Raw genomic sequence first — 14,771 nt, forward strand, 5'->3', positions numbered from 1 at the left:
CCCTGAGACATGGGCCTACTTCTTATTTTCTAATCTATTTCTGACAAGCAACATATTTGGTTTTCTGTAAACTCTCACAAATGCTAAATACAACATAATATAGAAATAACTGCATAATATATATTTACATATGATGACATAAAATGGTTACATAAACACTCTCTTGACATTCTAAATATGTTTATTATGACCACTGTAACCAACATACATACATATACTGAGAAACAGACAAGAGAGTTAAATACCTCCATAAAATGGGTACTTAAAATCTCACAAGCTGATTGGTTGATAGTATAATGAGCTTACAGTTCTATTTTTACTTATCACTCTGCAGCAACCGTTAAAACCATAAGCTATTCCTAAAAATGTAACTTTATATGTCATAAAATAGATGAATTAACATCAGCTTTGATCTTTGTGGACTGTGGAGCAGCGGATGCAGCAGTTCTTGGGTTGTGGAAGAAGGGACTTGACAAAACTGTTCACCACGCCTCCATTAGTGAAACCAACTTTAACACTACTAAAGCAGCCCTGGATCCCAACACAGGCAGACTGGTGAAGAAAGTGTGATTTGATGTACAACTGCACTTTGGGTGTTGGAGAAACAAGGGGAATTGGCAGCTGAAACCAAGCTCATCCGTCATCAAAAGGGATGAAAACAGCTTGAAGCAGGATGGGAACTACAGCAGAGCCGGGGGGGGGACAGGAGCTCCTTGAAAACATGATTAGTGAACTTTTGGGGGGGTCTCTAAAATATTGACAATATGCTGTTTTTGCTTTGCATTTCTATTTTTTCTGTATCTTCATCATCATGGATCATGTGTAAAACTGGGCTATTATTGATGTATGATTCATGCATGAGGGTGAGTCATCACTCATTCACTTTATTAAAGATACCGGCATACATGGCGGCACAGTAAACTTAACTCACTTTAACTCAAAGATGAGAAAAAAACTAACTTTCCTGGTCCCACTCAGTCTGAGCGTTACTCCGCATTTCTCCAAATCACCATTACTCACGTCTGTAGTCAGTGTACAGATGTGTCAAAAAGAAAACTTACTTGCAAATTTCCCCTCTTCTAAAAGCCATGGCAGTTTGTTGTTTAACGAGCACACAGAAATATCACAGTGACGTACAGCAAAGACGTCAAGAAAGCTGCAGAGGGTTCATGTATGGACAGCAAATTAAAATTAATGTGAATAAATGAACCTCGTTTAGATCGCAGACTAGCTTGAACATTATTTTGGTAGTTTACTAATGTTGCATAGCAACCGCAGGCAGCCTAGAACTTCTTTCTTGTAAATAATTCTTGTTCTGTAATTGTTATTTAATAAATAAATAAATGTTATTGGATTGTGTCTATAAGTTCTATATAATATATATATATTATATATATATATTATATATATTATTATATAATTTGGGAGTTAGAGTAGGTAGAGTAGTTAGCAGATCACTGATAATAGTGTAATAACATTGCCACACAAAACAAGAAATAATTAAATGAACAATTTCATTTTTGTGACTTAATGAGGCTCCTTTTTACATTTGAACCCTTTAAACATTTTGTGAATTTTTACTGTTTTGAAACACATTATTATTATTATTTGTTTTAACAAATCTGTATGAAATGTTACTCATGAATGTATGATGTTTTTAACTTTATTACAGACAATGAATTTACAATATTTTAAAACCTGTAACCTGTAATGAAATGTATTATCTGTCTGTCGATATTTTCTGACTTCCTCTTCCACATCTGTGAAGGTTCAGTCATTTCTTAACAGCTGGAAACAAACATTACTACAAAACGACGTATGGGAGTAAATAGTGTATTTGTTTTCAGAGGTGGATCGGTGCTCTATGGGGTAAATCTGCATTATAAAAAAAATATAACATGTCTCCAGTCCTTCAAGTGTATTTCTCAATGTTTTTCTGTTCACCTCTATTGTACTGAGGAAGTCCAGAATGTATATCTCAAAAACTGCATCTGTAAAACCATCAACATGGCGAAATACTACTATATGTCAGTGAAATGATGATTTGTAATTTGGGTCAAACAATCATTTAAGTAAACTGTGTGGTTAAGTGTGTGTGTGTGTGTGTGTGTGTGTGTGTGTGTGTGTGTGTGTGTGTGTGTGTGTGTGTGTGTGTTTGTGTTTGTGGTTAAATGCTGCAAAACTTTCATATGTTGAAATCTGTTTTTTACGATCATTTGAAATGTTCACGGTGGTAAGAAAAGCAGTGTGGAGCCAGTCTGAAGCTCTGGGTCGCTCTTATGTAGCTACAGGCTACATGAAAGCTCGTCGTGTTCAGACATATTCACTATTACATTAAAAAAAAAGTATATAGAAAATGTCTTCAGTATATAGAAGACATGTTTAACCAGCAGTACTGTGATCCAGATGCAAAAAGTTCATGCAAGTTGTGCAAACAAGTTCAAACACTCTGTAAATACAGTAAACTCTAATAAAAAAAATGACTTATTGCCAGTAAACATAACAATCCTCTGTGTATATAATGATATGGATGACACATACTTTGATATTGGTGCATGCCAAGTGTGTAAATAAACATAATAAATGTGAGATAAATATAGATGGGTTACAAATTAAAGGATAAAATAAACACACATCTCTGTCTCTTTTATTATTCATATTATTATTAATAAGAATAAAATAAAAGATAAATCAAGTGCTTTATAAATGGTGTATCTGCCGTTTCTGACCATGAAAAGCTATTTACATTTTTTTTCACATTGGTGCCACCGGGTACTTGTCCAACACCATATATGGATCATCTAGCCCAGGGAAGAACATATATATATATATATATATATATATATCAGGCTTTATATACACACAAAATTGTTGGTTTTGTAACATTTCATCTGGCCACAGCTGCCATCGTAGTACGTTATAGTTGTTTAGTCTGTTGGTCACATAAACCATCTGATTGTTTTCATAGTTTGTGTTATTTTCAGTTAGTCATGCCAGAGAGGATGATGGGATGTTAACAGACCTTTTTCACAGCAGACATCTTGACTCATCGCAGCAGGAAAAGCACAGGTGTCACTAATAACATTAAAAATGGCTCAGTTCCATCAAGTGTCCCAGGAAGATACATGTGAGCCATAACGCACAATGAAACTGCTTCACCTTAATGAGATGCAGTCATTATTAATGTCATTAGTAACATCTGTGCTTTTACTGTGATAAATCGTATGTATCATGCAGCGTGGAGGCGTCTGCTTTAGTGGTATTTTTCCACTCAAGTCTGCCTGATTTCCACCGGTGTTCAAATATCTGGTCATACGGAGGAACTGAAGTGAAGTCGCTCAATAAATCCAATAACTTGAGTCGAGATCCTGAAGTACTGAGAAAAGACAACAAGCTGTTTCATTAAGATTCTACTGAGCACAAACCAGAACCCGGGCGATCTAATCAGAGAATTAAGAGAACACGCCGTTCCAGATACTTTTTATTGACTCATGATGATGGTGAACAGTGATAAATACAACACAAGACACCTTGGATTGGGAGTTTTTGCAGGAGCACATATGCAGCTTTAAAAGAGCCCAGAAAGATGGACAGTAGAACAATCTGGAATAAACACTTTTATACATTTTTAATGTTTTAATTAACAGCATTCATTGACAGATTGCTAATCATTGTCCAATCAACATAAAACTCAAGGAAGTGTACGACAACACATTCACAGACAAGGCAAATAAATAAATAGTACAGTTAAAGAATATAAAAGCTTCAGTATTATATACAGTATCTTACAAAGCCAAGAGACTCCAGAAGATTCTCAAAACAAGTATTAACACAGGATGTCTTTCTACTTATACTCTGGGGCAATTCTGCACAACTGGATTCAGATTGAAGTGTGAAATGAAGACGTACATTCAGATTTAAGGTGTGTAAGACAGCAAATGAACCACCATATTGTGAATTAAGTGGACTATGTAAAGCAGTGTTTTAATGCTTCCCTCTACAAAAGATGTTTAGCCAGCTGAAAATATACTGCCTCCTGAAAGCATACTGCTGCTGCTGCTGCTGGATGAGAACAGTCGACACGTTCACCATCGTGTCTTCTTCAACTTTTTATGACGACACCTAAAAAAAGGGTTTTATGGATCCTTAGGTAATGAAAGCTGCTCCGCCGTCTATGGAGGAGTACATAAACCTTCAGTTCAGATAAAGACCAGGAATTTAACAAAGTGGAAGATGGTGGATTTGAATGTTTAATGTGAGACCTGAGTCGCGCAGGAAAAAAAAAAAAAGTCAATGAAGATCAAAAATTTGTTTTAGTTTGAGACATTTGAACACCTGAGCGCAAAGGCGGGAAATGTTCCCACACAGCACAGACGCATCTCTTGAGCCCTGTTTTAAAACCTTCATCAACAGAAAAAAAAAACACTAAATCATCACCGAACCAGCGTGATCTGTGTGAACTCTATCCGTCTTCAGTTGTGTTCATACATGCCTGAAGCTGTAATGTTAATCAGTCTAAGTACTGTTGAAAGCCATTAAAGGAGCAGAGAAAATACAGGATTCAGAGGAAGAGGACAGCGAAGGGTCAAAGCTGAGGTTTTAAGTAATCTGAAGAGGCAAAGCTCTGATAATAACTCGGTGTAGGATGTTGCCTGCAGGACACGGCCGTACAGTTCTACTATCACTGCTCGGTTTTCTACTGGAACGAAGGATTCTTGGTCAGCGTGCGATATCATGTTCACCACTACGGTGTGTGAAGGACACGTGAAATGAAATTGAGTCTGAAAGTTAATTTCCTGCAAGACATTCCTCAAATCCTTGAACTTTCCAGCATGTGAAAGCTCTGATGCTTGTGGGGGAATCAGGATCAGTTGTTTCCTTTCAGCTCTGCTTCAGTCTTCTGGTCTTGAGGTCTCGATGGACTGACAGGTAACTCCTTCATCCTGCATCATCAGCATCACACAGACACTTCAGTGACCAATAGCAGCAACCTTATGTTGTTTATTTATGTTACTAGTATGTCCATTACTGCTCCTGGGCTTCCCATGTCAGTGATAACAGTGTTGTTATGTATTGGGGGGGGGGGGGGGGGGGGGGTGGTTACTGTGTAGTCTCTCTGTTTCACTCTTCTCACTCACTTTGGCACAAGAACACAAGCTCAACACAACTGTTTTAACTTCCTTTCACTTTCTGATGAATCAGGAAAAACTCTCGCTCTCATCACGGTTACTAAATGATCTGGTGCTGCTTACACAGCGCGGTTATATAATGGGTCCTTGACAGCTGGCCATCAGCAGATCAGCTTTTGAATGTGTGCTAAAAATCACGTATCCATCATCACTAAATCTTGCGGTCGGTCTGCTTCGCTTTCACACCGTAAACAAAAAGGCACCAGACTCAGTTTGGAACTGGATCAAAAGCCTCCTTTTCTTATTTAGTCCGCACCAGAGTTTGATTGACAGATTTCATACCGGCCTAAATGAACCAAATGATGTTCAGGTTCAAAAGGACACTGTGACTGTGAACACTGATAAACACAACATGAGACACTTTGGATTCCTTCTCTCTATCACAACAGGGGAAACTGGGTTTTTCAGAGGCACATGTGCACCTTTAATTAAAAAGCTGAGGAGCAGGTATGACTTGGTGATGTGCAAGTAGAGTGAACAAGTAGAGGATTGATCGTCCACTGTCATGGAGGTAATCTGTACAGGAGATGCAGACATCTATGCAAATCATTTGGTAACCACAGTAACACATATGTGCGTCACCATGTGAGTGTGAGAATTTTCACCAGATTTTGATTTTGTCCATGTAATGCTAATGATGCAGGATGACATCACCAAAACTGTCCAATCAATGTGTCTGTCAGTCTGTATGACTCCATGTTTACTCCTCTTGGTTCATTTGTGGTGAGTCGGTATAAATATGACGCACATCACAAATAAACGGCAACATTTTGAGCATTTTGAACTGAACTACACGTGTGAAAGTGACCTAAGCTGACATTTTAGCACTAAAAAGCACAACAACGGTCTTCACTGTCGCTCTGGTGAAAGCTCTGAGTATAACAGTCATTCTCATACATTCTCAGAGTGGAAAATTCCAAGTCAATTAAATTAGAATGAAATCAAATTATTCCTCGTTTTACTTAGGAGCCCCTGGGAAGCTTGTTGGAGCCCTGAAGAGCTCACTGGACTCCACTTTGCACAGCACAGCTATAAATCCCCTCAGAACAAGCCAGCCCACAGATTCATTACCACGGCAGGCTGAGGCAAGATCCTACAGTCCTCAATATGCAACTGATAACGTCTGTGCTCAGACTCTTGCTATTCCTTGTCAGTAATAGGTGCACCAGTTGCTGTTATCGCTGGGCATCAGGCCGCCAGTGATGAGCAGGATCAAGTCCACGAACCACCAGATTCCCAGTCCTCCCAGGGTGAGCAGCTTCCCCACAGCGGTGCCGGTGTGGCCCAGGCAGAAACGATCAACCCCGAAACAACCCAGGAAGAAGGAGTACAGCAGAGTGGTGATGAAATAGTGTCCGGTGTACCTGTGAAAACGGCAACAAGAGGACGTTTACGGCAACTTATGAACATTTGTGCAATTAAGATAAATCATGAATGTGATGTTAGTTTTCATTTTAGTTGGATTTCATATATTCAATACCTCAAACCTTCATCATTTGTATAATTTGTAAATGTGCAGATGTTGTTACAAAATAAATATAGAAAAAGAAATAAAGGAAATACTAACATGATGATATAATAATGATGAAACAAACCACAAGCTTTTAGGAGGATAGAGCCTCCGGTTCTCATCTGCAAGGAGTGGACACAATAAAAGCAACAGCTGCTCTGTACAATATAACGGGTGGACAAACACAGTCTCAACAACAACAGAACATTAGAAGATTCACAAAGGCAGCATTTATCCGAGTGCTGGATTTCAGTACTGTCTTTGTACAGGTGCTGCTTTGATTGTGTCCAGCCTCTGATCTCTATGCAGTTACTATAGAGATTAACCCCATGTGCTGATGAATGCAGAGCGATGCTGAGTGAACATGGTGTGCCATGAAAACATGGCCCAAAAAATAAAAAGATAAAGTGATGGTTCCATGCATTTGTAAACATTGCCCTCTAGTGGTGCAGTCGTGATACTACAGAGTTTCTGCAAGTGACCAGAACAGTTTCTGGAACTGTAGAGTGATTTCAACTAGATCAGCTGTGTATATTCATGCACACAAGTTTTTTGTTGTGAAAGTTTCAGACCATATTTCAATTAAAAACTCGGTCTCCTCTCCACATGTGCTACCGAGGCTCATTATTCCTTTTTCCGGTTCTGACGACAACCTGATGGAACTTCCTATAATTGGTCCGTAAGTCCGAACCATCCAAAAAATGTTTTCACACTAACGAACTGAACCGTGGTTGAGTTTGATCCAGACAGGGACCACCTCTTTTCGTCGGTCCAAGGTTCACCTGTGTGGTCTGGACCGAGGTCCGGGGGAAGTTTCACACCTGTAATTTTGGTTTGGATCAAACTTTGGACCAAAGCAGGTAGGTATGAAAGGGCCCTCACTGTGGTGAAGAAAGCAGTTCTATAAAGTGCAACTAGTTCTGAATGTTCTCAGGACACAATCTACTTGCCATATTTCTGACCAACATTGCAAAGTAAATTCCAATGACTTTCTATAAATTAAACTACAGGTCTGTACTTCTGGTCTACATAATATTAAACCAGATAAAACTGTACCAAGCATGATGACAGCATGTATCTTGTGTCTATATTACAAGACCTATTTATTAAGGTGTACATTAGTGTATGATTGACATTACTGAATAATATTCAAATGTAATTGTGACATTATATTTATTGCAAACAGCTGCAGCCGGGGTTAGGCTTAGACAAGCTGCTGGTACAGGAAGTCAGCTGGTCGAGTCAGTTACAAACTGTCGGCTGGTTGAAATGGCGGTTTTGGACGGAGGAAAGAGAGGATTGCCTCATCAATTTGTTTGAGGAACAGCCATGTCTATATGACACAGGCCTTCTCACTTTTTCATGTTTTTGCTGTTTCATCAATGCTAGAACTGCAAGTGTAGCGAGTAACTCACTATCACTATCCTTATTCATATTTTAAGACACTACAAATCATCCAACTACAAAAAAAAACATGAAAAGTCGGCAGTTAGAAGGGAAACACAGAGCGTCATTGCTATGGAAATGATACACCATCTCATCTAGTTGCGTTGGTGTAAACTGGCAGGTTTGAGAACGTTGCAGACTGGCGCAAGTTTCAACTCATCAAAAATCTGGGGGTGGGGAGTTAGGAAGAGGTGAAGTTACCAGACCGCCGTAGCCTGCTCCTCATCTCACACCCACAACTATACAGTGGATTGAATTGAGTCAAGTTGCATCGTGGGTAATGTTGGCAGCAGATTTTAACCAAACCTCCAGGAACAGCGCCAGGCTGTGAAGCCAAACTGACATAGTGGTTAAACCATGTAATTACAACTTCCAGGTCCATCATGTGACTGGACGCAATCATTTAAAAGGACCAACCGTAAAATAGTGAACACATTTCTCTGCTCCCAAACCCTCATCGTATCACCATTCAAGTGAACGAGGAACTGGAAGTCAGCAGACTCGGCCAGCGGAAGTCTCAGGTGAACTGGAGAAGGACTCTAGTGTACATGGTGGAAACATGGCGGACTTTTTGGCTTCATGCACCACTGAGCAATTTTCATACCTGGTATCCAGTTCTCCTCAATACATTCAGGCTTTGAACAAGGAAAACATGATATATCTGGTTCTGTGGTATTGGTCCATCAGGAGTCCAACAACGCTTTTAATGGTTCAAACCTAAGTGCATCTATCATTCTAGAGACCATGTGACCCTCATTCTCATTAAGTTTCCCAAGATATTTCCATTGATGGACAACAAGTGCAACAGATGGCAACCATGAAACCTTGTGAGAACATTTCTCTCTGTTGCAATCTCAATAAATACTGACTTAGTAAAAGGTTCAGGTCAGGCCTTCGGACATAATCATCACCACAAAGGTGCAGCAGTTGTGCAATTCCTTGTCTGTTCATGTGTTGTTTATCTGTGACCAAACCAAACTAATGGCAAGACTGTCATGAAACTTGTTATACATCCAAAAGAAAGAAAGATTATTGATTTCATTGCTCTTACCATCTCTCCTCTAGCGCCAACAACAGTTTCAACTTTCCTGTTTCTAATGAGCAAACCTGCTGGCCTGTTTCTGCCCATCACCTCTCCTCCACCACCTCCATCTGGCCTTTCTTTCATCCACCCGCTACAATGTTGACTGTGAAGGCAATTGTTAAATGGGGAGGTTATTAGGCTCCAGCAGAGCCTCTGTACTGCACTCTGTGGACTTATTTCTTGTTATTGGTATGTCACACCGTTCCCAGACACATATACACCCTGGGCTCAACATTAAGGCTAGTCCGCTTGTCCGGGACAAGTGGAAGAGAAATTTACTTGCCACATAGGACAAGCTAAAAGTCATTAAAAAATAAATACATAAAAAACACTGTGTCTTCACATTATGTGCCACTCATTACTCGGCTACTTAGTTAAATGAATACTGATTTGAAACAAATGCATTGTCCAACTCAGTGTGTGTGTGTGTGTGTGTGTGTGGCGGAGTGTCAGTATGTTAGCATAACCCTGCTGTCTCTGTGTGTGTGTGTGTGTGTGTGTGTGTGTGTGTGTGTGTGTGTGTGTTTGTGTGAGTGTGTTCAGCGATGTTTCTTCGGGCTCCACAGCCCGGCCATGAACGACTAACATTACAACGACATCATACCAGTCAAAGAGAGAACGAAAATTAATATACAGTTGGAGAGATGAATTTGACTGGGTGCGTTAAGGCCCTTTCAGACACAACATGACGATGGCATCACTGTTTTCTGAAACCCGTTATTTCCAATGGCTTGCGGCACGCCACGACGGGCGCAAAGCGTGGGCGCAGCGCAATGCTCGGACATGTGAAAGATAAATTTACTTGTCAAAAAGTTGCATCCTGCACAGCTACCGATGGCCAGTCTTTTTATTAACATCAATAAAAGTCTGGACTGAGAGGAACTTTCCCTTCTCATCTCTCTGCTCTCTGTCCGTCTGGATTTGTCACAGACTAGGCTAATAATCAGAAACAATAAATAGCCCACTGTCTGTCACAGCAAACTTTTTCATAAGCAGGCATGCTGCAGTATCTTGAACAGATCAATCTGCCACTGTGCTGTCATTCTGCCTCTCCATTATTTAACATGTGGGAAAAGGGAGGACAGCAGATTTTTATGTGGACACAACTCATTATTTGAACGATTTATCTGTGACGGCCCCTCAGCTTTGCTTGCTGCTGTGCTCTGTTTGCAGGGGCGGGAACCTGAGGGCAGGATGGGACACACCTGAGCCTGGTGTGCCTCGTATATAAAGCTCTCCCCCCCACACACTCCTGCCACCCATCCACTCCCTACATTAATGATCTTACAGACTCACCCACCAATTTGTTCATTTGGCTTGTTTTGAGTACTTTTATGGAATAGCCATCTTTTTTTTGTCACAGTCTGGAGCCAGGCTGTGACAAATCTGTCAATTACTGGATTGATCTGTTAATGAATGCTCAAAAAAATAGGGTGAAATGCTCCTCAGGATTTTACCTGATGACTCCAAATTGCTTGTTTTGTCCAACAAAACTTACTTATTTACAATATCAAATCACAATGCAATATAAAACCAGACAAAAAGGCTGTTTGGGTCACATTGAGAGCAGTAAAATGATGTCTCTTACTTGATGCAGGGTACGTCCCCTCTGAGGAAGTCTCTGGGCCCGGCACACTCGATATCATCCAGTGCAGTGCACATAACTTCTGTGTGGTTCACCTCCCTCTCAGTCTGGCCACCCCACTAAATATATGAACCATAAATTAAAGCGCTGCTTAATTAACAACATCATTTGCTAAGAAAACAAACACTTACCACAACACAACCATGGCCCATCTCCTGATAGGCGCTGTAATTGCCTGCATGATCTACAGGGTCTTGACAGTAGATGAACTCCTCCGGTCTTCATCACATATAAAAAAGTGGATGAAAAAAGTCAGGGAGTGCATAATGTAGTGCGGTAATACTATAGGGAATGACTTTTAAATCACAACACACTGTAACATTTGCTTCCATTATGACAAGCACCCATCCATCCCTGAGAGAACAGTAACGCTGAACTTAACTTCCCAATCACAGCTTCCCATTTGGGGTTAATTAAAAAGTTAAGGAAACATAAATAATGATATTTAACAGCTGATTCTCCGTTTCTTTCACCACTTACTCTTATGAAAGAGTGTTAGACATCGTAGTAAAAGCCTTTGCACTGTTTAAACCCACTTTCAGATTTGTGAAAGACCAGGTCCAAATCAAAAAACCCTAGAATTGGACTTGTCAAATCTGGACTTCATTAACAAGGAGACTCCAGAGACTCATTAAAACACAGTTTCACATTTGTGAACAATGAAAAAAAGGGCGATTTCACTCTTTCTTCCCATCCAGACCACATTACACAGATTAGAAAATTGACTCTATAAAGAAATTTTTTGATTGTATTTCAGAAGGTAAAAATAACTTTTCTACCTTTTTGTTTTTAAGTGAGAAAGAGGAGCTCTACATGGCCATAACCAGTGAAGTGGAGAGACGTGAAATCGTGCTGTGAAATCACCTTTTATTCATTGACAGTGAAATAAAAGTGTCACAAATCTGAAGGAGGGTTTAAACAGCATTAAGGCTTCTGCTACCATGTCTAACATTCTTTCGTAAGTGTTGAAAAAACTGAATCTGCCACTAAATATTTTTGTTCAGGTTTGAGCTTCACTGTGCAGAAAGATGTTTGTTTCCACATTCATCTGCTGGAAGTGGAAAGTTTCTCTGAGCTCATTGAAAAAACTATTTTAAGTGGCGGGCCTACAAACAGGATCTGTGAGATCACAAACAGTCTGGACGCAGTTGTGGTCCAATATTCAACTTATTCAAGTGTGATGTGCACACTTAAAAACTGCAGTGCACAAACACTGAGAATGAACTTTACAGTGAAGTAGGAGACATCTTGTGTCCAGCAATTACATATTTTTATAAGAGATTCTTGAATCATTAACAGGGATGAAGAGATGGTTTTGACGTGGTAATTATGCTTTTTGTGGAAAAACCATATCAGACACACATCATTGTTCCAAGCAGAGTATTTTTAGATGTCTAAATACATGAAAGCATAAAGTCTTTATGTTTGACATTAGGACATTAACTTAAATTCGGCATACAGAGACTGAGACTGAGACTGGTTCAGTAATTCTCACTGCTGCTAAACACGAAGGAATGTTGAAGATATTGAGTCTCGTTTTGAGTAATAACGTTGTTTCCTGAATGTAAATTAAGTCGCTGTCAGATGTCTGAGAGCAGTTTGTTGTTTCACTATCAGATGTTACTTACAGATAGCTGCAGAGGACGACGGGTGATGGGGGTCTGTACTCGTAGGCCTCTGTATTATTCGCACTCTCCGCCGATATGTCATCTTTCACGACTACGGGCGGCTGCTTGGTGGACGGGAGCGTTGTGGCTCCCTCACCGGGGACAGTGGCGGGTGTCTCCGCTGTCGTCGAGTTCTGGGAGTGAATTCCTTCCAGACATTGTAACAGTATCACCGTCAGTAGCAGGAGAAGCTGCCCGCACAACAGAATATAGCTCACTGAAATCATTGTCACCCTCAAAATACCACAGTAACCTTTACAGAGCCGCTACTCATATTTAACGGGAACATGTAGCTAGCTGACTGCGACGGTTTATTTCTATTTGCGTCCAGATCCGTCTCGCGTTTATGACGTCATCAGAAAAGCGTCCGGAGCATCGGTAAAGATTTTTTTTCCTAACTTTATTAACACGGTAACATTACAGGACAAAAAACAATACCGGGAGTACTGGGAAGAAAAACACAAGAGCAAATGAAAATGTACAATGTAAAAGATATATAATACAGATATGTATATACATATATATATATGAATATGTATATGTATGTATGTATATATGTGTATGTATGTGTATGTGTATATATATATATATATATATATATATATATATATATATATATATATATATATATATATATATATATATATATATATATATATATATATATATATAGGGGAGAGCGGGGTAAAATGAGCCACCCCCTTTATCTAGGTAACCATAAGCAAAAGTAATCATGTGACCACAAATTAAGGAAGTATAGTTCACATTTCACATTACTCTATCCACGCACATGGAGAGAGTGATAAGCAAAACAGAGCAAATAAAATGATATTTGTCATGCCGAGTGAATTCATCATGTCACTTAAGTTATTAGTCTAATTAAAATAGATACATTTTGAACATTATTACATGTTCATTTAAGTCAGCGTAAGCTACAAAACAAGCTCATAAACTCAGCATAACTGTGAAGCAGTGACCCTTCCCTCTAAGGGGACAAGTGGACCCAAACCATGCCAGAAAAATGCCCCCCACAGCTAGAAAAGAGCCATCGGATCCCCTCACTGTAGGGGTCAAGCATGCAGGCCTGGAGCAGTTTTTCCTTTAATTTGTCATCTGTCTGTTTACACAAAAGCACATTTACACACTCATTCTTTCTGTATCTAACACACAAAGATCACACTTTAATCTATAGTGAAAATATTGAGGTAACATGTTGAACAATAGCACAAAAATATTTTATATCAGTATTTAATGGTGGCACTATTTACCCCTAATTTTATAGAATCACAGTACGTGTAATTATAGGTACTGACTGACAGAAGTGAAGTGAAACGTTAAAGTGAAAACATGTCTGTTGTCTGATCTAAATTCACTACAAACACATGACAGAATAAGTCATTGCATCACCCTCTCACGTCTGTATACGGCCAGGCACCTCCTGCAGCAGCTGAGTCTACATGTCTATAATGTTATGAAACCACAGAAGAAGAAAACTGTGTTTAGATATTTGGGTTTATAGATGCAGGGAAGTCACTTCTATTGAAGACACTGAGGTCATGTCCTGACCTCATGTTAGGTATTTTGATGCTGTTTCCAGTATTTTCTAGAATGGTATATTTAAATTTGATTACTATAAGGCCAACAAAATAAACTGATTTTGTATTTATCGACCAGAATTTTATTCATGATGGGGAACAAAAACAGTACACTTTGATTCACGTATCCACAATTTCCAAATAATTTCCTTCCAAATAATCTGGAATGTATCATGTAATTTGGTACCAAAGACAAAATTCTGAGACATTTATTTCCAGAGGAGTTTTGGAACAAACTATTCCATTTAAATACAACTTGTGAAACATGTATTTTCGCCCCTAACTAAATAATAAAATGTGAAAAAGCAAAATAATTACTTTCTTTTGGTGCCTGGGGGACATGTTGAATCATGACCTCAGTGTGTCTAAATTCCTGGCCACAGCCAAGCGCAGGAGTTTTTCATAATGACACCAACAATAATGACTGCCAGCGAGGACGGTCACGTATAGGTTAGTGACTGAATGATACAAGACAAGACAGCCAAACACAGAGGGGTATTACCAAGCTGAAGTTTTAATAACAGCTGCTCATCTGTCGTTTCTACATTTTGACTCGCAGGTTAGAGGTTCGATCTCCATCTCCTCCTGACCACATGTCGAACTGTCCTTTAGCGAGAGTAAATAGTTCTCTGTGG

General features: G+C 39.4%; 1 protein-coding gene across 2 annotated transcripts; it reads right to left on the reverse strand.

The window, feature by feature from the left end:
* Positions 1 to 3,468: 3,468 nt before the first annotated feature.
* Positions 3,469 to 12,910, reverse strand: tm2d2 (TM2 domain containing 2). 2 transcript variants are annotated; one of them, XM_044362318.1, is made up of 4 exons: positions 12,503 to 12,906; positions 11,006 to 11,093; positions 10,818 to 10,933; positions 3,469 to 6,553 (listed from the first exon to the last, which is right to left on the reverse strand). In XM_044362318.1, the coding sequence occupies exons 1-4, from the start codon at positions 12,766 to 12,768 to the stop codon at positions 6,340 to 6,342; spliced, it is 684 nt and encodes a 227-aa protein (XP_044218253.1). In that variant the 5' UTR covers positions 12,769 to 12,906; the 3' UTR covers positions 3,469 to 6,339. The 2 variants fall into 2 exon arrangements, with proteins under 2 accessions (XP_044218253.1, XP_044218245.1); XM_044362310.1 differs by lacking the exon at positions 3,469 to 6,553 and adding an exon at positions 9,065 to 9,332 and having other exon boundaries at positions 12,503 to 12,910.
* Positions 12,911 to 14,771: the final 1,861 nt, after the last annotated feature.

The sequence above is a fragment of the Thunnus albacares genome, chromosome 2, assembly GCF_914725855.1.
Source record: "Thunnus albacares chromosome 2, fThuAlb1.1, whole genome shotgun sequence".
Lineage (NCBI taxonomy): Eukaryota > Metazoa > Chordata > Actinopteri > Scombriformes > Scombridae > Thunnus > Thunnus albacares.